This window comes from Branchiostoma floridae, chromosome 11 (genome assembly GCF_000003815.2).
Source record: "Branchiostoma floridae strain S238N-H82 chromosome 11, Bfl_VNyyK, whole genome shotgun sequence".
Lineage (NCBI taxonomy): Eukaryota > Metazoa > Chordata > Leptocardii > Amphioxiformes > Branchiostomatidae > Branchiostoma > Branchiostoma floridae.
The window spans coordinates 3,541,240-3,566,895 of NC_049989.1; the positions used below are offsets into that span (position 1 = coordinate 3,541,240).

The 25,656-nt window shown below is 39.0% G+C and overlaps 1 protein-coding gene across 1 annotated transcript in view; it reads right to left on the bottom strand.

The window, feature by feature from the left end:
• Positions 1-215: 215 nt before the first annotated feature.
• LOC118425685 (rasGAP-activating-like protein 1) overlaps positions 216-25,656 on the bottom strand; it is a 36,274-nt gene continuing 10,833 nt past the window's right edge. The window contains exons 3-21 of the mRNA XM_035834718.1: positions 20,613-20,726; positions 19,494-19,555; positions 19,128-19,278; positions 18,158-18,239; positions 16,817-16,954; positions 14,637-14,728; positions 12,702-12,819; positions 12,215-12,365; positions 11,902-11,966; positions 11,517-11,626; positions 10,924-11,107; positions 10,148-10,285; positions 8,230-8,374; positions 7,499-7,680; positions 7,026-7,163; positions 6,242-6,377; positions 5,676-5,796; positions 5,092-5,240; positions 216-4,427 (exon numbers count right to left, since the gene is read on the bottom strand). Coding sequence (XP_035690611.1) covers positions 4,258-4,427; positions 5,092-5,240; positions 5,676-5,796; positions 6,242-6,377; positions 7,026-7,163; positions 7,499-7,680; positions 8,230-8,374; positions 10,148-10,285; positions 10,924-11,107; positions 11,517-11,626; positions 11,902-11,966; positions 12,215-12,365; positions 12,702-12,819; positions 14,637-14,728; positions 16,817-16,954; positions 18,158-18,239; positions 19,128-19,278; positions 19,494-19,555; positions 20,613-20,726 — 2,446 coding nt within the window. The 3' untranslated portion in view covers positions 216-4,257. The remainder of the gene's footprint in view (positions 4,428-5,091; positions 5,241-5,675; positions 5,797-6,241; positions 6,378-7,025; positions 7,164-7,498; positions 7,681-8,229; positions 8,375-10,147; positions 10,286-10,923; positions 11,108-11,516; positions 11,627-11,901; positions 11,967-12,214; positions 12,366-12,701; positions 12,820-14,636; positions 14,729-16,816; positions 16,955-18,157; positions 18,240-19,127; positions 19,279-19,493; positions 19,556-20,612; positions 20,727-25,656) is intronic.

The window sequence follows — 25,656 nt, forward strand, 5'->3', positions numbered from 1 at the left end:
GTTTTATGTCATAACTTCGGCCGTCGGGCTGATACCTCGGGTGATACGGAATACACCATGTTGTATTCTATATTTATGTCATACCTGTGGCGCAAAAACGTTCGATACGGGTGTTCCGGACCAGGCCATAACATTATATTCTATATATAAAACTTGGTGAAGGGGATGTGCATGTGGTGTGCACAATGATAGGTAATAATAAGAAGACAACCAAGTTCTGCACAAACTCCACAGAATGATTCTCTTACAGAATCAGCCCACCAGGGGCTAACAATAACCACACTTGTGTATACCTCACAGGAACATTGTGCTACAAGTTAAGCCCTTGTCACACATTGCCAACCATGGCCTCCCAACCTTCTCCAGACCATGGTGCAATGCCATCTGCAGGTTAGGAGTTGGTTGGCAAGGTTGTTTACTAGTCTTTGTCAAAAGTCTGGCCCAGCTGATCACAGTTGGGGAAGTCGTATTCTGCTATATGCTATTAGAGAAGTGAATTAGAGATAGAGGTAGCAGAATGGAATGGACTAATTATGTGACGTTACAGTGTTGACCTTGGTTGGAACATGGTCGGGAGCAAAGTCGTCGGACGGTTCTGGATGTGTGACAGGAGCTTAACTACATGTGATTCAATTCCTCTGGTTCTCTGAACTGAAAACAGTAGACTTACATATCTGGAGTCAAAGCAAAATTAAGGTACAAAACATCTCCAGGCCCCGAGTATTCTTGGGATATACTACAAATGTACTTGTACATGAAGATGCCAATGCTTTTGGAAAACTCAAATGAAAAGGCATCATTTAACGTTTGGGCATAAAAAAACTGGTACAACGAATTCTGCAGCATCAATAAGTGTATTCGTGCCTTTTTAAAACATAAGTTGTAAAATAATAGTTCATAGAAGGAATTCAATTTATTTCTTCATAACCCGAATAGTTACTTCTTACTTGATAAACTTGAAAACAATAGCATGTATAAAATTGTTTGACAAAACTTTTTTCTTCTGATCAAAAACACCAAGGTGCAATTTTCTTTCCTATAAAATCTATGCTATTCTATAGTGTATCAATCAATGTTAAAAACACAGAACATACCAGAAACATTTCTCTCAAGTCATACTGATAGTTGACAAAGAATACTAAAACTGCTACAAGCAGATATATTACCTTTATAGTAGTGTCTTGGGTAGTAAAATACTGTCATTCTTCTTGTTCTATAATATTGTAGGCAAAGTGCCCCCGCTTAATGTACTATTAGTCTCTATGTTGATGCAAATCTGGTTGAATACCTAGTATGTGATGAGTATGATTTAGTTGCTTAGAAATAGTATAAGGCTGAGCGATTACCAATTAACGTTAGTTGACCTTTATTCGCGGGGTAACCTATATCCGTTTCTTTTCAGGGATATCAGATTTTCAATGATATGAAGTCGATGGTTGTTTCAATTTTAGATATTTTCAAAATGTAGCAGTTTGAACTCAAATTTCGTTGGTATGATAGCACTAAATGCCCTGCCTTTTAATACAACGGAGATAGGTTACCCAACGGATAAAGGTGAACTAGCGTTACATGTATAAAGCTTTTGTGCTGACATTATATGTGCTGTCAGGCTGGCTAGCCCGAATGGCTCATTCTCTGTAGTTAAATTAACAACAAGCAAGCTTTGTAACTCCAACAGTGCATGTCTGTAACGCTAATTCACCTTTATCCGGGGGGTAACCTATATCCGTTGTCTCTAAACATAAGATATCTAGGGACATCAAGTAAATGAACGGCAATGTCAAATTGCAACATTTTTACAGTTGTATAGTTTGGAACCACCGTCCGTCGACATGATGTCCATAAGTACCGTGTTTTTAGAAACAACGGATATAGGTTGTCCGTGGATAAACGTGAACTAACGTTATGTATGGATGCGGTAACAGCAAATATCACAAAGCTACACACCACAAAATGGGCATGGAATACTAGTAGGAAAATTTGGCTAGTATGTTGACAAGCAGTGATTTTGTTACAAATTGCTGTCATCTATTTCAGCCATCAGACAGTCTTGGAAATGTAAAAGCACAACCAGTTTAATTCACCCAAAGAGCAAAAACATTTAGCCCTAATTGCATTTAAACTTTTTCAAAACAATGTTTTAAATCTGTGTCAACTGTAGTAACTAACAATTAAGTTCACTCACTGGTCCATACATCCAAAGGCATTCAACTGTGTAAGGATTTTGGGATTTCACTGTGTACAAATTTTCACAATTTCTTCTTCATTTGACTTACTTAGACATATTTGACTTCTTCATTTGGCTCTATCTATAAAGGCATACTCCTTTGGTGCAAAACAATTGCCAAGTGACTTTTTTCAGACTTTCATTTTTTCTTTCACAAAAATTGTGACAGCAGGCCTTTGATGACAGCCATTGTCTAACTTCTTGAGATTTGAAATTTGAACATTACAAGTCCCCAGAAAACTGACGGATATCAAATGTTGCATAGCCCCATGATGTTCCCAAATGTGTGATTTACACAGCTCTCTATGCTGCCCAACCCTTTAGCCAATACAAATTTGTTACCATAAGATACAAAATGTACCTTCGCAGAAATAAGATTAATTGCAAGACACTATCTAAGTTGCATATGGCAGTATGAAGAGTATAACACAAACAATTTGTGATTACAAGCCCATTCTTTTCAAAGTTAGAATCTTTAAACAACAACTAACTGATATCCCACTTCCACACATTCTCTTACACAGAGTGGACCAAAGTCATCACAAATTTTATTATATATATATTATCTAAAGCAGGCACATGTAAGCAAGATTTGTTACTTTTAGATGATGTTGCTTGTGATACTTGAACAAAAAATCCTTATGGTTTCAGAGTCAACTGAAAACAAGTAGGGTCAATTTCTGTCATTTTACTTGCAAGTCAAACACTGGATTTTGGTTATCTCTTCAATCTTTATTATTGTTATGATTATAACTTTGTGCAACTATTGTTTAGTGTAAAAAAGTGTTATGATTTTATATTTTGTATTGTGTAAATCTTCATGATTGACAAAACATATGATTACATGGCAGTAGAAAGTATCAAACATGTTGATTGTCTCAATCTAAATGACAAGGTTGGCAGTGGCTTTTTGAGGGCTGATTATACATTGTACATGTAACAGAAACTATATCTGGTAAGCATTGATGTGGACAAGTTAAAACAAAATACAAACAAGATTTACATTCGTTAGTTTCCCCAAAATTACAGTCTAACTAAAACACAGTACCAAACTTAACTCAACTAATAAACAAACATTTAAGAAAGTGTAAGAAATACAAATATCAGATAATATGCTATTCTGACAATCATCTAAGGTACAATAAGACTAGCTAGTATCACAGTATGCAAACATGACAGTTTCACTGACATTGGGAGCACAGCTCATACAAACAGGATATATATATAATACTTCTCTTTGAATAAATATCACAATACTGTATCCTCTGACAAGTGCTGAGGAAGGAATGCAAACTTTCATTTTAGGTCATTCTCACATGGCTTTAAAGGCTAGTATACATGAACTTGTATATGTATCAAAACTCAGGTCTGTACATGTAACTCTCTTCTGGTTAACCCGATGTTACAATGTCATGGTCCAAATCTTTGTGCTTGTGAAAGCAGAAGTCAGCAGGGAGAACGTTTAATGTAAAGAGTGCAATTCAATGAAAATGAAAATGCAATGCAAGTCACCTTGCCTTTTCCTGGCAGAGATCAATTAGGCAAAGGCTGTATATAAATCACATGTAGATGCACAAAGGTTAGGTATGAGAGGTTCTGTATAACATAACCAGCTGCTGCCGCAGTGTTCCTGTGAAGCTTAAGTGTGTTACACCAAAGAGCAGTACCGGCTAGACAGATGCAAGATTGCAAGTAGACAACAAAGACACACTCTCAATGTTTTCTGCAAAAAAAAGGCTTACCAACACTGTGCCTGCAGGTATTTCTTTGAATGCGACTTTGAGTGCATCTCAGTGAGATGAGTAAAGGGAAATGCCATATCTGGACAAGACTGTGCATACAAATGTTTATAACTTTATGCCTATGGCGACCAAACTAATGGCACAGAAAATGTGCTTTACAACAGCCAGCTTTAATGATCATTGGGGTCCACAGGGCATGGCCATGCCTGGCAGCATGAAATTATGTACATGACGAGAACTTTGATACATCTAGCAACTGTTCATGTATACTCTTACTGCAAACAGTTATCATTCGGTAGATTCCAAAGACAGGGATCTGCCCCGCTCTAGCCCCTTGGCCCGCTCGCGTTCTCGCTTGTTGAATGCCTCGTGGACTCTCTCCAGATCAGCAATCACGTCCAGCAACCTGGCAGCCGCCGCCATCTTGGCGTCGTAGAAAGATCGGCTTCTCCTGATATCTGAGAAAAACGAAAGATGTAACTTCTGGGTCCACATGATGGTGTACATTATGCGCCAAAAAAGCAGTTTCTGAAGCTACTGGATTTATATATGGCCTCCTTTGGTCAATATAGACCATGGTAAAATCCTGATTGATATCAGCCCTACAGCATCGACTGCGGCTAAAGAGTCCTATACGAGAATGACAGTCTCTGCCACATAGGGCACATCTGTAAGCTGACTCAGGTCTGTTGCAGCTACTGGATATGACTTTGGAAATGGTCAGACATTTGAGACAGCCATCTGGCTTCATTCGTCAGAGTGACACTGGATAAATCTTGTTGGAGAGAGTTTTGATATCTTAGTTGGTGTACTAGCCTGACTAAAATCAAGCCCCTAGTGGCCAGCCCTACAATTGCCGCCACCCGTAGGGAGGAGGGGGTCATTAAGCCCAGCCGGCGAGAGCTTGTGTAAACACAGGCTAGTTGGTGTACATGATGTTTTGCAAGTCATTGGAATGAGAACTAGAGTGAAAACATCTAAATTCAGTTGCCACAATAGTCCCAACACAAAAGATCAAAATTAACCAGACTTCACCTTTTCACATAAAGGACAGATAGACAGACAGGCAGATACACAAACAAGTTAAACACAATTATGGTTTCATTTTACTTGGAAGCATACCTGGTTTCTGTTTAGGGTCAGGTACGGAGTTGTGACCAGATTCGGAGCTGTTCCCCACCGAGTTATTGCTTTCTGCCTCTGAGTTGTTGGCCTGCTCATGGGAGCTCTCGGCTGTAGACCCTGCGTCTGCCAACTCCAGGTACTTGGATCTGGTGGGAAAATAATCATCAAAAGTGAAACTTACAAAACTTCAGGCCAAATTTGTTCCAAAATTGCCATTTTTACAGGGCTTTCTCCAGCTTACATTTTTTCCATCCCTGTCATTGTTTGGGAGCTAATGATGTTCATTTTAGTTCTTAGATCTTATGAAGACACAATTTTATCTATTTCATGTAATGAAATTCAGATTTTTTTTACGGAACGGGTAACACTTTTGACCGTCCCAACTGGCAAATTTCCGTACCAAGATGGAGAGACAGGTCCTGAAGTTTTAACTAAAGAACATTTTCATTGGTGCAATTCAATCTAATAATCGACCTAACAGTACCCTTCAGGCATTGCCAACTGAAGGCACTTTTGTCTTTACACATATATATGTATTACAATGTATATAACAATTTGTAACATCATGTAGTGGTTGGTACCTGAGAATGTCCCTGCCCAGCAGGATCTGGGAGTAAATAGTCTGAGCCTCAGCATCAGGGTCCAGTGGGTCCCGCCAATCACCCAAGGTCACTGCTGAGTGGGTCTTACTGCAACCACGGGCTGCAAGTAACCAGTGAAGAACTCATCAGACACAGGACAGCAATACAAATTGTCAAGAGAACAAAACATTTGCCAAGGAATCATAGGAAGCATTATACATTTGTCATCTTGGTTTAGAGAATTTTCGTAGCTGTGATATTAGCCGGTATTATCATCCTTTAGTGTAACACCAGCTTCACATGTACATAACGCAGCAGCAGAAGTTGGTTACTCTAGTATACTACACTGGTACACAGCAGCAGCAGCTGGTTATATTACACTGAACAGCATATCATACCTAACCTTTGCACATCTATCTGTGTTAAAGCATTGTTTAAAACTATCTATCAAGATATAGATATGTTCAGTCTGAAAGGATTATAACTACTTGGGGTATCGCCTAAGTTCAAAAGTTTGAAGAATTCTTGAAAAACTTTGTGAAATACCAATCCTTGGAGGACCTGACCTGTTTTGTCCGTCTCCAGACAACACGTCCACTTGCTGGCCCTGTGGGTCCCCGGGTGGAAGGTGCCCAGCATGCGGGAGTTGGTCACACAGGTCTTCCTGATAGCTGACAGCCACTGGTGCATCTCATTCACATCCTGGGTCATAAATAAAATAAAAAGGATTTCTTTGTTTGAATCGTTGTTTATTCATGAAAGTTCAAATCATCCTGCAAGCCGTTTTTCATTGAGGTCATGAGGGAGGAGGCAAGGGTCAGATAAAAAGTATATAGCAGAGATACAGTTTACATCATTTAAAGTCCTAATGAGTCTTATAAGTCTATATACACAATTTCTACATACATGGTACAAAATACATACTGGTAATAGTAAGAGCTGCTACATAAATAGTGAGAGCTGATTGATTGAATCATAGGGAAAGAATAAAAGAAAAAAATGTCCCAACTGTCAAAATTGCACAGATCTTGCTCAGTCACTGCCAAAATGTAGTGCATACTACCTGGAACATCAATCTTTTTTTATGAATCTGTCCAGTTGCTTGAGAAACTGTGTGTATATTGCGCATCATAGTACTGTCTAAGTTGGTGCATGGGTACTGTCCTTAGTGCTGAAATACATCTGTGCTTTCTCTTAACTTTCATCACCCCATGTCACAGTTGTCTTAAAACAATAGTAAAATGCAAAATGTTTTTGAAATGCACTATATGAGTCTCTGGAGGATATGACTGGTAGGTAAGTTTGTATGGCTCAACAAATGCTGAATGGAGTCTTTCCATCCTACAGTACCTTTGCCTGTAGATAGGTGGTGCTCAATGAACCGTCGCCATCTCTGATGATGACCTGAAACACGTTGGTCCGCTGAAAGGCGTTCTCATCCACCCGCTCCACGGCACAGATGCGATGAGTCATGGTGGTGGTGCGAATCTGAAAATATCATAATTGTAATCTACCGGTAATACCAGCACTTCCTAAATCTGAGTTAGATACACTCAACATATAGAACTAGTAATCGTCAGTGAGTTTTTGCTTGAGCCTAGGAAAAAAATGTTTTTTTCTGTTAAGTTTTCTTTAAATTTCCTATTTTCTGCTCAAGAAATAGCGATACATGTGTTTAAAGTCACAATAAATTCTATTCTGAGTACTACCAAGGAATTACATTGATGTGGCTTTATGCTGTTGCATGAGACAGCCACACATTCAGACATGCCACGATTGCAAATCAACCTCTTGAACACAGTTAAATGTCAAACTGTGGCTACCTGGTCCTCAGAAGACTTGGCATACGCCAGGGCATCGTTGCACAGCCAGTAGTATCTCCTCTTGAAGCTGAAGGGCATCAGGACCAGACCATCGTCCGCCCTCCGTCGGCGTAGGAGGTGACCTTCCTTAATTGTGACTGACTGGTGGAAAGCGCTCCGCCTCTGCGCTTCTCTTGTGGGCACTGCAAATTGAAGTGTAGAGACTATAAAGTGCAAGTCTATAGTAAGTAATTACTCTCTGCCTCTGCACTTCTGTAGTGGGCACTGTAAGTTCAAGTATAAAGACTATAAAGTGCACATTAAGTCAAAGTAATTTCAGGATCAAAGAAAAAGGGATGAAAGAATACAACAGATAGTAAACTAGGCTGATGGGCTACCGCTTACAGTAAAAAAGTACAAAATGTACATTGGACAACAGCCAAGCATCCTGATTTGAGTGAGACTAACTTTTGCCCTCTACCAATTAAGGACAAATAGGAAGAACATGTCAGACTCTTAATCCAAAATCAAATCAGTGAGGTCGTATGACGTAAAAGCAATGTGTAACACAATTTTCCTCAATTCACACAGGCAGAAATGAGTACATAACTGCAGTTAGGGCTTTCCTTTGGATCTTGGATAGATCGTTAAAATAGGGACCATTCTATAATGATCAGTATGATGATCATGGGCACTTAAATGGAGAAAGAAAAGAGAAATACTAATGTTTTTGTTTTTCATACACTACTTGCCATTGGCTTCATCAATGTCTATGAGTTGATCCAGGAAGTCCTGTACGCGGGAGGAGCTGTCCTGTATGAAGGGGTGGAGCGGCTCCATCCATGTCTCCTTCCCACGCCCACATTGTAGTCCCAGGTTCCCAATGCTCTGGATAACCTGTGAAAATAGGAAAGAGATCCAGTAAAACTCTTCACAACTATCTAACATTGTCTAACTCTATCCTAAATCCATCCCACATCCGCACTGCAGACCCAGATTCCCAATACTCTGGATAACCTGAAGGTAGGAAAAAGATCCATTAAAACTCTTTAAAATTATCTAACATTGTCTAACTTTATTCTAAATCCTTATCCCACACCCACACTGCCATCCCAGGTTCCCAATACTCTGTATAACCTGAAGGCAGGAAAGCGTCAACCATCAGAACTCTTCATTTTTATCTACCATTGTCTAACTCTTAAATCCTTCCCATGCTCACACAGCTGATCCAGGTTTCCAATACTCTGGATAACTTGAAGGTAGGAAAGAGATCCATCAAGTCTTCACTCTTCACTTTAGTCTATCATTCACCAATGGAAATCCTGAGTAATCCTAAGAACTCCACACCCACCCTGTCCTCCTAGAGTCCCAATACTCAATAAAACTCTTCTTCTATCTAACATATCTAACTTAATAACTCTTCCCATGCCCACACTTAAGACCTTAGGGTCCTAATACTCAATAAAACTATCTACCATTGTCTAACCCAATAACCCTTCCCACACCCACTCTGTATAACCTGAAGGCAGGAAAGGCAGCCATCAGTGAGAACTCTTCATTTCTATCTACCATTGTTTATACCCCATTAGTAAGTAATCCTTCCCTCGCTCGCATGATAGATACAGGTCTGAAGTTCCCAATACTCTGTATAACCTGAAGGTAAGAACGATAGTCATCAAAACTATTCACTTCTATCTACCATTGTCTTTATATACTCTTAAATCCTTCCCACACTGTAGACCTTGGGTCCCAATACTCAATACAACTTTTCTAACTAACATCATCTAACCCTAACTCTTCCCACACCCACTCTGTATAACCTGAAGGCAGGAAAGACAGCCATCAAAACTATTCACTTCTATCTACCATTGTCTAACTCTTAAATCCCTCCCACTCTCACATAGCTATAGCAGATCCAGGTTCCCAATACTCAAGAGTGTATAAATGTAAGCTGGAGGCAAGAAAGACAGCCATCAGAAGACTGCACATTGCTTCACTTATCTCTTAAATTGCTTCACTTTTTATCTATCTAAATTGTCTGTTGGATATGAGCAACATGGAGGAATCTGATGGGGGTAGCTCCTGTCCTATTAAAGGCACTTAGGCAGGTTGGACATTACGATGATGATAAAATGTGTTCTTTGCCTGCATTTTGACAAGAAATCAGTTGAGTTGCCAAAACTATTACTGTTGATAATGTCTTAAGAGCCATAAACTCTTCACTTTTAGCCATTTACAATGGTCAAGACCACTTTGCAACAATCTAACTCCATAGTCTTCTCATCTTCAAAGATCTGATCAACAACAGGTTTCAGGACTTCAAGTAAAAGTACACGTATGGCAGGAACTTTTCAACTGAATTGTGGCTTTATGCATTTGCAATGGGTCAATTCACTAATTTCCAAATGTTCATGTGTAATGTCTACAGACATAACTCCAACAGGTCACATATGTCCTCCAGCCTAAAGAACACTATATAACAGAGATCTCAAATGCAGCCTCCCCCACTATAATGCACTCCTGCATACCTAAACTGTACATACCTGGGGGTGCTGCACATGAGAGCTCTCAAACTTACTCAGTTTTTCAACAGGCAGATCTGTGTATCACAGTGGATGGATGTTAATGGAGGTTAGATTACTGGAATGTAAGCTGCCCCAAAGAACTAACCTTTGCAAGTAAAGTGCAGGTCCTGCTAGTCTTGGCATCGGCGTGTTGGTCCCGGAGGGCGAACAGTTTGGGAGACAAGACAGCTGGAGCAAAGAACCTCAGAAACAGGAATCCACTGATGGCCAGGTACTTCACGTCCTATCAACATGGCAATAAACATCATGGTTTTGTAAACTAAGGTCAATGGTACAAAGCGCAGTATATAGGTATATTTACTCCCATTAACAGTAGGTGTAGCTTGAAAGTAATGTATATAACGTTATATCCACAATCTCCAAGATGAGATCTCTCTCTCTCTCTCTCTCTGTCAGTCAGTCTTTTCCAGACTATGACAAACTACGCAAAAGAGCTTAACAACAAAAGATGAGATCTGCCAGGTTGATAAAGGGAAAGAGTGTGCCTTGAAAGTTGCTAAGCTATGAATTGTAGTTGTGTGTATATTTTATTTAAATTTCTGTCCCAAATTATCCACAACCTTGTCAAGAAATTCTGTTTTAAGATGATTCCTAGATTTATCCTGAATACTCTCCTATGTCAAAAAGTACAAAACTTTAGTGTTTTCTGCATTTTACCAACGGGAGCACAATGCAATGCGATGCAATCAATCAATAACTCAGTCAATTAATCAACCATCAATTCAATGTACTTGGAATGCGTATCGTCTTGCCAGCCCTTCCATTAAAAAAATCCCTGCATTTGCTGGTAAATGTTGGATCATTTGATTGTGCTAGTGATGAGCTGCATTCAAGGAATCTGTTTTAATATTTCCCACCCACCTGATGCTCAGGGAATCTGTCCTCCACTCTCTTACTGAGCTGTCTGAAGGCCAGTCTGATGACAGGAGGACACTGGTCCACTGACATGACGATGTTGTCAATGATCTGTTCTAGATACCCAGTCAGGATCATTGCACTATGCTCCAGCAACTGGCCATCAGACTGCGACTTAACACTTAGTCTCCTGTGAAAGAAAAAAAGGAAAGAGTATGTCAACCAGGGCTATCTCCAGAACCTTTCCTTTGTGCCTGAACAGAGATTTGCTGGTTGGAATAGGCAAAAATTTCATCCTGGCTATGCAAAACATCTGAAATCTGCTATGGTGAGCCTAAAATGACAGATTTAATGACAAAAATCAACCATATGGGCCCAAACAACAAGTGGGACAGAAAGTTTTATTTTTTTGGTAAGATAATCAGATAATAGAAATCTATTTTTCCATGGCTTGAAAATGTCTGGAAGAAGAAGACTATGGTTTGACAAAGTCACCTCCGAAGGATCCTTCTGGTCTATATACGTTTTTTGTTTAGTTTTGACATTGCTGCTACATTTCAATATGTAATTTGGGTAGAAAGAAAAGACATGAAGCATACCTTCTACAGGAGTCCACTTTACATGGATCCAACTCAACAGTTTTCTTATCTTCAAAAATCTGATCTACAACAGGTCTCAGCACTTCATGTAAGTATGGCATCCCCACCACCTGCATAGAAACAGCAGATAAGGTACTTTTATTGAAAGTTAGGACTTGGTTAGAATGAGAAGTTATATCATACTTAACAATACTGAATGCTGCGGGAAGGTATCAAAAAGAATTCTAACATACTGTAGTTAACAAATCACAAGAATAGCATGGTCAAATTAAGGATGAGCATTTACTAATGCCCTAATGAACATCTGAACTTCAAAACCTCCATATCACCTAAATAAACTGTTACAGTAAACATTTTTGACCGGAGAAAAGAAGAAGAAAGCTACCTTTAGGAATTGGTCCATTGACTTTGTAGCCAATGAGTTCCCCCTGAATAATGTGTTGGGGTCCTCTGTGATAAAAGTGAAACAAGAGTTGGTATGGTTTTACACCACGTCATCGTTATCTGCAAATAATGATCATAAATCTAGAGAAGGATTTGTTTATTTATACATTCATTCATTTATCTATTTATAAAGACAACAATCAATGAACTTAAAAATAGGAAACCAAATGAAAAACAAATTAAAAAGTAAATAATGTTTAGCTCATTTAGAATTAGAAACAATGAATCTAAAACATTAGACACAATATTCTTACTGGTATTGAGTATCTCTTGAGTGTTGAGGGCATCTAAAAACTGGACAACCATCCCCTCTCCCAGGAAGACCTTGACCAAGGTCGTGGCAATGTCCATCCTGTCCATAGTCATTACCTCCTCTAACATACTCAGTGGGGTGGGAGTCTCTGGCTGAAAAATTAAGAAAGACCAGTATCAGCTATGTACCATCTGGTATAGGATCATCAAGGAGTAAAAATGCTGCTTTAAACAGCCTCTTTGTGAGGCTTACTTAAAAATTGCCATGCTGTATGTTCAATTTTTACAGAAAGAAATACATGTCACAATTGAAAAAAAGGGTATTTCTTTATACAGCAGAAAGAGGACCTGTAAATGATCTTTTCTCATTGATTGTGGGAAATGTGTGGACTTCAAAATATGGCGATTCAATTGTAGATATATGTTTCTACCATCTGCAATACGTTCAGTATTATGTTGAGATGACGACACCAAAACAACTGTTCATACCTCTATACTGGATTGTACAGACTCTACCAGGAGGTCCACCAATGGCTGGTAGTACTGAGAAGGGAGGATGTGTTCTTCTGTGCACCGTACCTTCAATCTTAACGAGCCCAGCTCAGAGCTGTCGGCAAAGGCAATGCAGTTATAGTAATAATAATAATAATGGTTTATTTCTTATCGCACTACACGGTATAGGTAGCAGGGTCATTATTAGGACCCTAGATTGTACTGCCGCATTCCATGTGTTTAAAATCAGAAGACAATTATTAGAAATAGTGATTGCACAGGTAAGAGTCATTTTGCCGCGTTAACGTTACGTGTAATAAAACAGTTTGAACAATTTTTAAAAAGGATTTTACAAACGGTTACTGGGGGCAATAACAACAGTAAGTAGCCTTTACAGGTAGCCTTTACAGTATGTCATGGGTGTATATATTATTCAGTTAAGAGTATAGCTAGCAGAACAAGGCTGTCCCTGGTGCTGAAATACCAGTTGTGATGACATCTTGCCATTTTGAAAAAAACAACAGTTTTTACCCTTGAGGTATTGGCCTTTTGTGATTAAAAAGAAACTGTGCAGAAAGGGGTTCATATACAGCCTTTGGTAGTAACATGCTACATTGTTATTCTGAAGATCAGTTGTGGTGACATATTGCCTATTAAAATAAGCAGTTTATACCCTTGAAGTATTGCCCTTTTGTGATTAAAAAGAAACTGTGAAAAAAAGGTTTTCATACAGCCTCTGGTAGTAACATGCTACACTGTTATTCTAAATATCAGTTGTTATTCTGAAATATCAGTTGTGATGACATATTGCCTATTGAAATAAGCAGTTAATACCCTTGAAGTATTGGCCTTTTGTGATTAAGAAGAAACTGAGTAGAAAGGTTCTCTCATACAGCCTCTGGTAGTTATATGCTATATTGTTATTCTAAATATCGGTTCTTATTCTGAAATATCAGTTAATGACATATTGCCATTTTGAAGAAGACAAAACAGTTTATATCCTTGAAGTATTGCCCTTTTGTGATTAAGAAGAAATTGTGTAGAAAGGTTCTGGTAGAAATATGCTACATTTTTATTCTAAATATCAGTTGTTATTCAGAAATATGACATATTGCCTATTGCATTAAGCAGTTTATACCCTTGAAGTATTGCCCTTTTGTGATTAAGAAGAAACTGTGAAAAAAAGGTTTTCATACAGCCTCTGGTAGTAACATGCTACACTGTTATTCTAATTATCAGTTGTTATTCTGAAATATCAGTTGTGATGACATATTGCCTATTGAAATAAGCAGTTGATACCCTTGAAGTATTGGCCTTTTGTGATTAAGAAGAAACTGTGAAGAAAGGTTCTCACATACAGCCTCTGGGAGAACTTAACGCTACATTGTTATTCTGCACCTGTTTCCAATATCAAAAGCGTACTCAATCTGGATAAATGTTGCCTGGAGGAAATGTCACACAGGCTTCGTTTAATGAGGTGGTGTTAGATACACCATAACAGCATGACAAGCACTTGATCAGGACTGACATTCAGCACAAGGAACAGTTATTATCTAAACTAACAACATAACCAATGAAAGGACTGTCGGGGGAAGAATATGACAATTTTTGCATTATTTCTTCACGAATATGATCTTAATATGATTTTAAATATGGCTTTAAGAATATGACACTTTTGCAATTTCCTCAACACACAGTCAGTTGCTATTGATGCAAGGTGTTTTTAAGCTCACAGTAATAAGAATAGAAAAGCTATTCATGTGTATCGTAATTTGTTAATAAAGCAAGTGAGAAGTAAGGAAATTTGAACACAGGTGTTCTTTTCCCTGACAAGAATTTTACATAAAAAAGGGCCTTTAGAAGTTTGCCTTTTATCAATTTGAACACAGGTTCCCTGGACACAGCTTCTCTGTCAAAAATTGAAAAGTTTACCTTTCATCATCTACAGTTGATGCTCTTGGACACAGTCTGTGCCAGCCTAAAACATGCTCATCACCATGCAGTTCTGTCAGGGCCACTTCTCCCTGTAACATGATGAGGTGATGCTCTAAAAGTATGCGTGTTACATTCAAAGATGCATAGATATGAATCAATATTGATTACTGATGGACATCATAAACAGCATAAAACTTGGGCCAATTATGCCAAATAGCAGTTACTCAAGCAACTAGATATGGTTATGTAATAATAAATCTGGAAATCTGATCATCAATATCCAAAACCATATGCAGTTGCTTGAGTAACTACTATTTGGCATATTTTACCACCTGAATGTCTAACCTTCATAGACGTACATGTAGCTTGTGGGATTTAATTGCTACATTTCTGTCAAAACTGCCCATGAATATCATTCAGGGTGAGTAATGAGATTTGGTATATTAGGTGGATTGGTAGTCAGTATAGACTGGATTCTTAACACTTATGTTAACAGGGAAAATTATTAAAGATGGGCACATTGGCTAGGTTACGTAGAGGTGGTCACTTGTACAGGTTTCACCTATACAGGTTTGACTGTATATCAATGGCCAGGTGGTCCTTATGGAGAGGTGGTCACCTGTACAAGCTTGACTATATAGCTACTACTTCCACAGCTATCTATACGTCCTTCCCCTTTAGTGTTACCCCTTTGACCTTTGTCTCCAATACCCATAGTTATTGCCTGTTGTAACCAATCCCACCTGAGCTGTGTGGCATAGCTGATTAGATCCTGTAATAAGTACCTATCAAGCTGACATTTCAGGGAAATCTGATACAGATTTAATTCAAACCCTTGCAGCATAAACAAAGAGTACTTAACTGCCTGCTAAAGCTACTTTTATATAACATTCTTTTAGTAAAATGGGTCATATATGTGTTATGATATCATACATTGAGTGAAGTGGGTAAAAATTGCAAGGAGCAGTGCAGAGGATGTTTTACTCTGAATGAAACATGCTAAATGTATTTTACGATGACTGCATAAAATCAACATTGGCCAGCAAAATGGAGTACTTTCTTCTTCACACTTTATTTGGCTTTCCTCACATCACTCAGGCAAAGATACATACCTAGCTGTAGTTAGAATGTCTCTTAGATAGGATTTTACATGGAGGTCACCGGTGTCTGCAGAGAGCCTTTCTGTTGTCGATAGTTCATAACCTTACAGTCCAATGGCCACACCTGGAGCAATTACTGTTACAGTAATGTTGAGGTCACTAGAGTGCCTACTACAGGATACCATTATAGAAATTTAGTGCTGCCAATTGTAAGTGAATCCTTTTTTTGTTTCACAAAGGCTCAATATGTCAGTTCTAACAAATTACATTCAATGTCTCTATGGAAGTACATCTGACACTTTCATACATTCCAATGACAGCAAAAATCCTCATGTCAAATGTTTTCGTCTCATTACTAACGGGAGGTGCCCCAACACGGTACGCTTTTTCTTGCGCTCAAACACATGGCGCTCCATCGCTAGTTTTACTCATAGATTTGAACAACATACTTGAATAAGAAATGCATTCATGTGGTTCATGAACCTTTCGCGCTGCGTGTTACAAGCAGCAAACACTGAGACAATTTCGTGTATGGTAACCTTCCAATTTTGTGCTATGCAGGACAGTATGCAGGACATTCTTTTAGTAAAATGGGTCATATATGTGTTATGATATCATACATTGAGTGAAGTGGGTAAAAATTGCAAGGAGCAGTGCAGAGGATGTTTTACTCTGAATGAAACATGCTAAATGTATTTTACGATGACTGCATAAAATCAACATTGGCCAGCAAAATGGAGTACTTTCTTCTTCACACTTTATTTGGCTTTCCTCACATCACTCAGGCAAAGATACATACCTAGCTGTAGTTAGAATGTCTCTTAGATAGGATTTTACATGGAGGTCACCGGTGTCTGCAGAGAGCCTTTCTGTTGTCGATAGTTCATAACCTTACAGTCCAATGGCCACACCTGGAGCAATTACTGTTACAGTAATGTTGAGGTCACTAGAGTGCCTACTACAGGATACCATTATAGAAATTTAGTGCTGCCAATTGTAAGGTATTGTAAGCTCCTGGCTGCACAGAGAGAGTAGTTGGCCCACCCTATGGCAATATTCAAAGTGTGTTCTACATACTTCTCCCAGGAAGTCGTGGTTTCCCTGCTTCTCCCAGTCCCACACTGTGAACTGTAATGTTGCTGTCTCCATGGCTTTGGTGGGAATGGTGAAATCAAACGTCTCCTTCCACTTGGGAAATCTTGTCCTCTTTATAACCTTTTAGGGAGAGAGATATATTCTCATTAGAAAGGGAAAAGCCACTCTAAATATTCCCTACAGTTTTATACCTCGTTGATTTATTGGTGCAGTACTGTGAAAGCAAGCTTGACTCCTGCAAAGGTAAAAAGAATTATTACTGCACAAAGAATTCTGTTGAATGGCAATACCACTAACTGTAACCGTGACTTAAGAAAAAAAATTGCGGTCAAAACCTTTTTGCCCTTGGTTGAAAGTGTGTCTGATATCCATGCATAGCCTTTCCAGGAAATGAACTTGTAATGACCTGTCATTGGCTTTTCTATCAGAGCCAGTTGATGTCCAGTTCAAACACCAGTGCAAAAAGTGAATCCGACATTTCCATATATTCCGATGACAACAAAAATCCTCATGTCAAAAGTTTTCTTCGCATTTCTAGTCAAGTTCAAAGTGAATATTCTTTTGCTACACAAAAGCTCAATATGTCAGTTGCAACAAATTACAATTCAATGTCTCTATGGAAGTACATGAAAAGGAAATGAAAATAAAAATTTTCTTGACAAAAACGTTGCCCTTGGTGCTGAAACTGTGGCTATTATCCACGTATAGCCTTTCCAGGAAATGAACTTGTAATGACCTGTCATTGGCTTTCCTATCATAGCCAGTTGATGCCCAATTCAAACACCAGTGCAAAAAGTGAATCCTACATTTCCATATATTCTGATGACAACAAAAATCCTCATGTCATAAGTTCTCATCATAGTTTTAGTCGAGTTTGAAGTGAATCCTTTTTTGTTTCACAAAGGCTCAATATATCAGTTCTCACAAATTACATTCAATGTCTCTATGGAAGTACATCTGACACTTTCATACATTCCAATGACAACAAAAATCCTCATGTCAAATGTTTTTGTCTCAATACTAGTCAAGTAAGAAGTGAATCCTCTTTTGTTACACAAAGGCTCAATATATCAGTTCTAACAGATAACATTCAATGTCTCTATAGCAAATATTATGGCAGGAAGAGTACACTTAAACATTATGAATAATTCAATGTGACTTTGAATCCTAATCTTCTAAGGCCTCTTTAGTCAATCAAATATCTAAATCCTCAAGGTCATTCAAGTGCACCTTTCTAACAGCTATTTTCTGAAGCATAGCGGTGAGAGGAATTGCAATTCATAAATCCACCCTAGGATTGCCTGCAAAATCCTTTCAACTCACTTGGGTTTTGGCCTTGTCCTCCTGCAGGGAAAGTTCAACAAATGCATCCACAATGCCAGCCTTCTCCTTCACTGCCAAGTCCCTACACAGAATATAAAGTGCAAATTAAAGTTCCGAAATGAGAATACGCTGATGCGTTGCCAACACTTTGACACGTGGATGATTTTTCATCTATTCAACTCCCACCTCTGGAGTTCCCCCTTCATTTTCTCAAGTTCAAATGTCCTTGACTACCAGACCATTATTTCCAATCAAGTCTTACTCAACAATCATAGGATGCCTCTCTGCCTGAGCTTTATTAGTTCTTGTTAGTAATTGCTTGAAGCCGTGACGATTTATTTCTAGCTAATCCCACCAAGTTTCATGGCTGATTGCATAATACCTTATGCCTGTCACTCAAATGCAACTGCCGACTACAATGCAAAAGTTTTCAGGAAAGATGCATTGACACTCAGACAGTTAATGTACTTCAAATTCTACAACCTGACTCCTAGGTAGCAACTTTGACTTCCAACACATTCAGGATAAACTGTGGGGTATGTAATTTTGAGAGTTATATGCATGCAATACATATAATAATTGCACCCTACAGCACAGTTGGGTGGCAACAAAAATGCACAGGAAGCATCCAAAAACAGCCGTGCCAAGATTTGAGGTGCCTGCAATGTCAATTGATAATTGGCATAAACAGTTGAATATACTTGGTCAAAACACAGCTTTACAGTCATGCTTTTAATTTTAATTTTGATTTGTATCAATAATAGAGCCTGGAAAAATAGCAAATTTGCCAGGTTTGTACAGAACGCCTGCCAGAATGTGTGAACAAACATGCAGGTTATATGTCTCTTTGCTTGTGAGGAAATAAATATTACATGCTATAACATTATTCTCTGAAGTAAGGTGAGAGAATGTATGTATTGTACATTCTATATAACCATTGTATTCTCCATCCTCTCTCCCTCCCTCTTACCTCGCCTGCACCACCACACAACAGATGGTAGTGAAGTCTCCGGCTGCGGGCGTGAACCCCCTGTTGCCATGGCACCACATCTCCAGCTGTAACTCCCCCTGGACCTCCGAGCCCTTGTCTACCTTCCGTAGGGGGAACCATTTCTCTAGACCTTTCCGTGTGTAAGAGTAGTACTTATATCAGCCAAAGAATGCCACTCAATCAAATACAAATATGGCATAACACTAGCTTTACTTTATGCAAATCATTCACAAATACTTACAGTCAAAACTAATTGGCATCTAAACTAACCTGGCTATGAAGATACTAACATTACAAAGTCAACACGTCAGTGAACAAAATGTGTAAAATTGTCATGTAACAGACCTCTAGGTTCAAGACATAGCGCCTTACGGGACAGCAACATTTTCCCAATGAGTGCATCTGCCCTGTAGATGGAGAAAAAACATTGAAACACTCATGATTCCATATATCAAATATCTGTGGTGAAGTGCATTATATCCCATACCGTAGCTTAATGTATACATACATTCTTGCTGCAAGCATGTTATCACCTATCAGACATCTGTCCACTGATGAGTAAGCTTAACTGTTATGCTTCAGGTGGTATCTCACCGCACTTGGGGCACCTCAACAAATTTCAGCGATAAAGAACAAATTTTCTTACGTTTTGTGTATTTTGCTGTCTTCTAAGTCATACTTTTACATATTACGCAATATCTAAATTATAAGAAACATTGTCGAAAAGAACACAACAGTGCCACAGTGAACATACTCCACAGTGCCACACCGGTGCCCCAAGTGCAGTGAGATACCACCTTCAGGTGACAAATGTTTCTGTTTGAGAGCTTCAGAACAAAGATTCCATTATCAAGACAGGAAGCACACACTAATGTATACTTATTGTCCCTATGTGCATTAATACCATGATGGCTTATTGCACATCATCAGCCAACTGTGAACATGAAGCTGACTCAGACTCAAGTCATGCCAGATTGCTATTGACAGAAAGGAACTCTTCCAGGCCTGTGGGCAATTAATCAAAGGACTTATATTACATGAATAACAGAGGTGGCAAGGTGGTCCAAACTTGTGGTTAGTATTCACGTTTTCCTAGAATCTTTCAAGATTGATACAAGGTTCTAGGTTAGAATCCGTGGCAGGCTCCTGATATTGTGGTCTTGGCACACAACACCCATTTCATCATGTTTGAAAATAAGAAGCTACTTTCAGTTAGGGACATTCTTTTGAGTGAGACGTAATGCTGGAGGTCTTGTATTTGAGAAGAGCACAGGTAAGAGTAGGGGTTGGTCTTGGTGTGAGTGGTTTAAACCTTACAGTCTGGATCTGGGTTGACATCTTGAAAAGGTGATAGTCACGAGTGAAGTTAACCTAAATGTTACAAATGTAGTAATTCTCTATAAATGAATACCAAAAATTAATTGTTGTACTCCCTGTGTGACCTTGAAACAAGGACAAACTTACCCCAGGGTGTCATGGTGGCAGACGTACACAGACAGACTGTGGAAGCTACGAGGCAGGTACAGGGTGTACTCCTCTCCCCAGAAGGGGTTAGTGCTCTTCCACACGGTGGCAGTTCTGCAGGAAAAACATAAACACAAACACACACATTAGGTAGATGGTGTGCTTCTCTCCCCAGAGTGGGTTAGTGCTCTTCCACACTGTGGCAGTTCTGCAGGATAGGAAAAACATAAACACAAATACACACACATTAGGTACATGGTGTACTTCTCTCCCCAGAACGGGTTAGGGCTCTTCCACACTGTGGCAGTTCTGCAGGAAAAACATAAACACACACACACACATTAGGTACAAGGTGAACGGTGGGACCTGGCATGTGGCGCAATCGTCAGCACGTTTGACTCAGGTCCAGAAGGTCTTGAGTTCAAACCCCGACGTGTCACCGGTCTTGTGCCCTTGGGAAAGGCACTTTACACGACTTTCCTATATATAGGCTACAAATTTCTCCGGAAATTGAAGTTGGTAGCCTCAAAAACGAAAGAAAGGTGTACTTCTCTCCCCAGAACGGGTTAGTGCTCTTCCACACTGTGGCAGTTCTGATGGGAAAACATAAACAAACACACACACACATTAGGTACAGGGTGTACTTCTCTCCCCAGAATGGGCTAGTGCTCTTCCACACTGTGGCAGTTCTGATGGGAAAACACAGTGGGGCATCATAAACACAAACACACACAATATTCACAGTGCCATGCAGTAGACACATGTATGGGTTCTGGTTCTTGGTCAGACTACAGAACATACAAAAGGGATGTACTGAAGTATTGTAAGTTCAGCACCAAGGACAGGGCTCAGTATTCAATAAAACTAGTTCAGGATATAGGTTACCCCAGGGATAAAGGTGAACTAGCGCTACTAATATAAATCCACCAGCTCACATGCTGGCACCCTGAAGAATGTTGTCTGAAATGCAGCATCCCCCTATATACATTTGTAATGCACTCCTGCGTATCTAAACTGGGCATGCCTGGGTTGCAGATCAGATCTTTCAAACACACAGTTTGTCAAAGTTCAGTATATATGTAACGTTGTGGGTAAACATTATGGATGTTGCAATATGGCATAAGTCCGCACCAATTTTCTAACTTTTTAGGATATCTAAACCTTTGTGATATTAATGTTTCAAATATTCTTACCATCCAAACCCCAGGATAAGATAGTCATCAATGTGCATCAACACTTACAGCTGCAGATAGAGCAGAAGATTGAACGTTCTTTCAAGAGAGGCAGTTTCTTTCCTGTCCTCACTTTTCCAAATGTCAGCTCAGTTATGTTCAAATGTCAGGCAATCAGCACAGTAGAAGAATACTGAAGCATATGAGGATGATGCACAGCTTTAACAGATGAAATTTATACAATCTACACATTTTGGGAAAGTGTTGCCTGTGATCTATTGGCTACCATCAGCTCACATCACCATCATGTTTCTTACTCTGAAGAGCTGAAGCAAACACCCAGTATCATATATCATGTCGATCAGGTCTGTAATGCCTGGGTAAATGTGGGAAATTTCTGTCATGTGGCTGGTGCAAATTTGTACCAACTGAATACCTCGTCAGTCACCTAGCTATTAGCCATCCTACTTGAGCTATGACGTCTGCATTAGGCCCATAACTGCACAACATTGAAGCCTGTGTGTTATGCTGTAGGATGGTTAACACTAGTTCACCTTTATCCGCGGGGTAACCTATATCCGTTGTTTTTTTAGAATAGTGCATTTAGGCACATCAAGTCGACGGGTGGTAGTTTTAAGCTGCAATGTACTGAAAATATTGCAATTTTAAACCAACGTTCGTCAACGTGATATCCCAAAATACTAAGTTGTTAAAAGCAACGGATATAGGTTATACAATGGATAAAGGTGAACTAGCGTTACACCTGTTGCATAGATGCAGATGTAAAAATGCTGATACAGATGACTGGCAAATGGGTAATGTAACATGTTCTAGAATTTACCTGTTCTTCATTTAGATTAAGTCTTGAAACTTTCATTTTAAAGCATACAAACCAGTGTAACGTGAATGGATGCTCTGAACTTGTGACCGATGACTTAGCACTCCATCAAATGCCTAACAATAAACCCTACTATACTTGTAGCTAGATGCATGCCCACAGCTTCTCTGTATCACTACCAGATTTGCCAATGAATAATTGCTGAGAGGAAATACAAAATTTGGAAGATCTGGCAGCAATTAGATGAAAACCTTTCAAATTGCTGAGGGGCATATCAGGATCCGGAGGATCACACCCACACACCACTAACTGAGCTCATTGAAACCACTGCAATCTGTTAGAATGATGTGCACTCAATCTGGCAGACTAGTTTTACTCCCACACACTGTCATTATAGTAACTTTCCGAACCATTTGAGGAGACTGTAGGTTCACATTTCCTTTATTGAAGTCAATCTTAACCAGTTTATAGATTGGATTGTGTTCATTTTTTGGCCTGTTTTCTTGTCTTAGCAGTTACTTGGTATGTAGTATTTTTGGTAATCCTTATTCTACTTTATATGTTGATCAAATAACTGTGGAACATTTTTCAATGATCGCCTATGAAATACAATACATGACTTGTACAAACTTCTTTTCTGCAAACTATCTGAAACAAGTAATGGCATAGATTAAAAAAATAAAAGTTCTAACCTTAGTGGTCTAGCACTAGTTCACCTTTATCAGCAGGATTGTATAATCTGTTGTTTTTAAAAACACCCGGGGTATTTTAAGATATTAAGGGGCAGACAGTGGTTTCAAATGGAAATATTTTGAAAACATTCAATTTTGCAGTTTGACATAACCGTCCATCAACATGATATTCCTATGAACCCCATTTAAAAAAATAATGGATATAGGTTACCCCCCAGATAAAGGTGAACTAGCATTAATGGACTGAGCAGAAGGAATCACAGGGAGAAGGCTATGTAAACATGTTTGGTTTTCAGTTTGACATGTCCTCTTTCTTCTTCCATTATGCATTGTCTTTGATCAAAATGATAGACAAGAAGATCCACAGGTAGCTCGTTGAACATCTTTGATCAGATGAAGTGTAGCTTTCATTCTTACTCAACCACCCACCTCCTCTCAGACTTGATTTCCAAGGGGAACTTTATACTCAATGTGTCAGCTCACGATTGTTCAGTGATAACAGATGCATCCTGTAAGGACTGCTCATTTATCAAAGCTTTATGGCCTAAAAAACATGGAACTGGGAAACATGCCAAATCATAAGTCTTTCATGATAGCACACACTTTTGACACCTGTAGATGAGGGATGACTCAGACTTTGTTAACATTACTTTGCACTTAATGTTTCTTGCGCCATTAGGCCACACCGATTTAATTTCTTGGTTCACGGATTTGCTCGCTCCTATTTTTTGGGAAAAAAAATAAAAATAAAAATTACCACGCAGCAAATTTTCACCATTAATGAAACCATTCACCAACTTTCTGGTGTAGCAAATTGGCCTTTATATTATAAGCTCCTTAAAGTGTGGGTACAGGTGCTGTTACTGTACAAAAATGGTGTTTTTGTACTTTTTTCAAACTGAAAACTTTTTTTCTTTATGTTTTGGATTAGCCATTACCTTTACCCCAACCATTTTACAATTTTTATTTTCATTTTTATTTCGCCCTCTCGCTCCATATTTTTTATGAAAAAATCCGTGAACCAAGAAATTAAATTGGTGTGGCCTTACATACTGACAGTGTGATGCACAATACAAATCTGCTTCACAGTATGAAACTGTTGTTTCTGGATCCATTCCAAGATTAAACTGACAACCAATATATGTTCACATTCGCTTGTTGTTTGAAAAACTCTGCATTGCTCCACTTTGCAGTTCCAACACAATAATTCTGCAGTTACAGTCAAACCTGTCTGTAGCGGCCACTCAAGGGACTGGAGAAATATGGCCACTATAGACAGGTGGCCACTATAGAGAAAATATTGATCAATTGACCATGAGCAAGCTACACATGATTTCGCTGAGTTCCCACTAATCTTTCTCACCAAGTAAGTCTCGATCGGTAAATTCACCAACAAAGACTTGCACTTTAATGCTACCGCCAAATTGACCCTGTCAGGAACTCCAAATCCTCGTAAACTACAATTTCAAACTCGGTGCAGGGTGACATAAGGCTGCAGTATGGTTACCATACGCAGTGTTTCTGTATCGACGGGACCGGAAATCGTGTGGCCGTGGTCGGGTTGGACAGGTGGCCGCTAAGCCTATTTCTTAATCATTACGAATGTGGCCAGGTGGCTGCTATGCAAAGGTGGTCGCTAATACAGGTTTGACTGTACATGACATTATTTTAAGGCATTCATGGCTGCACTCATGTGAATTAAGGCCTGTGACTCATGTGTAGCTAATGTTATAAAGCTTATGTTCTTATGACTTTCTCTCGTATAATCATATCAAGATGAAACTTCACACAACGCTTGAACTGTTTAAAATGTACAAGCTGGTGGGTTTGTATGTGATAGCAGTAAAGAGGTTAGCATGATCCACAATGTGCTTAGTGCTACAATTTCACACAGTCTTGGCTAAACTTTCCATCCACACAAAAAAACTCAGTCCCCAAACCTTGGGGGCTGCAATTATTTATCTCAATCGAATGACACCGAACGAATTCCAAGAAAACGAAAATTGATGCTAACAAATTGACACAGACTAATGGATTCCAGACAGTCTGATACACTCAAGTGGGATCAGATTTTCATGTCACTAATTCTCTAAATTGGCGTTAACACAGGGAGGCGACTGTAATGAATTAATCATTACCAGTAGGACAGAATTAGAGGCAATTTGCTGTCTTGATATGGTACATTGAGCAACGTGTTTCCACTGCAAGATTATGTAACATAAGGTGATTACAGACGTAAAACTGAGAAAATGACTAATCAGAGGCTTTTAGGGGATTTACGATGTGCTCTTTTATTATTGAGTTTGCTAGGAAATAATTGCTAGGAAGTTGCCACCAGGTAC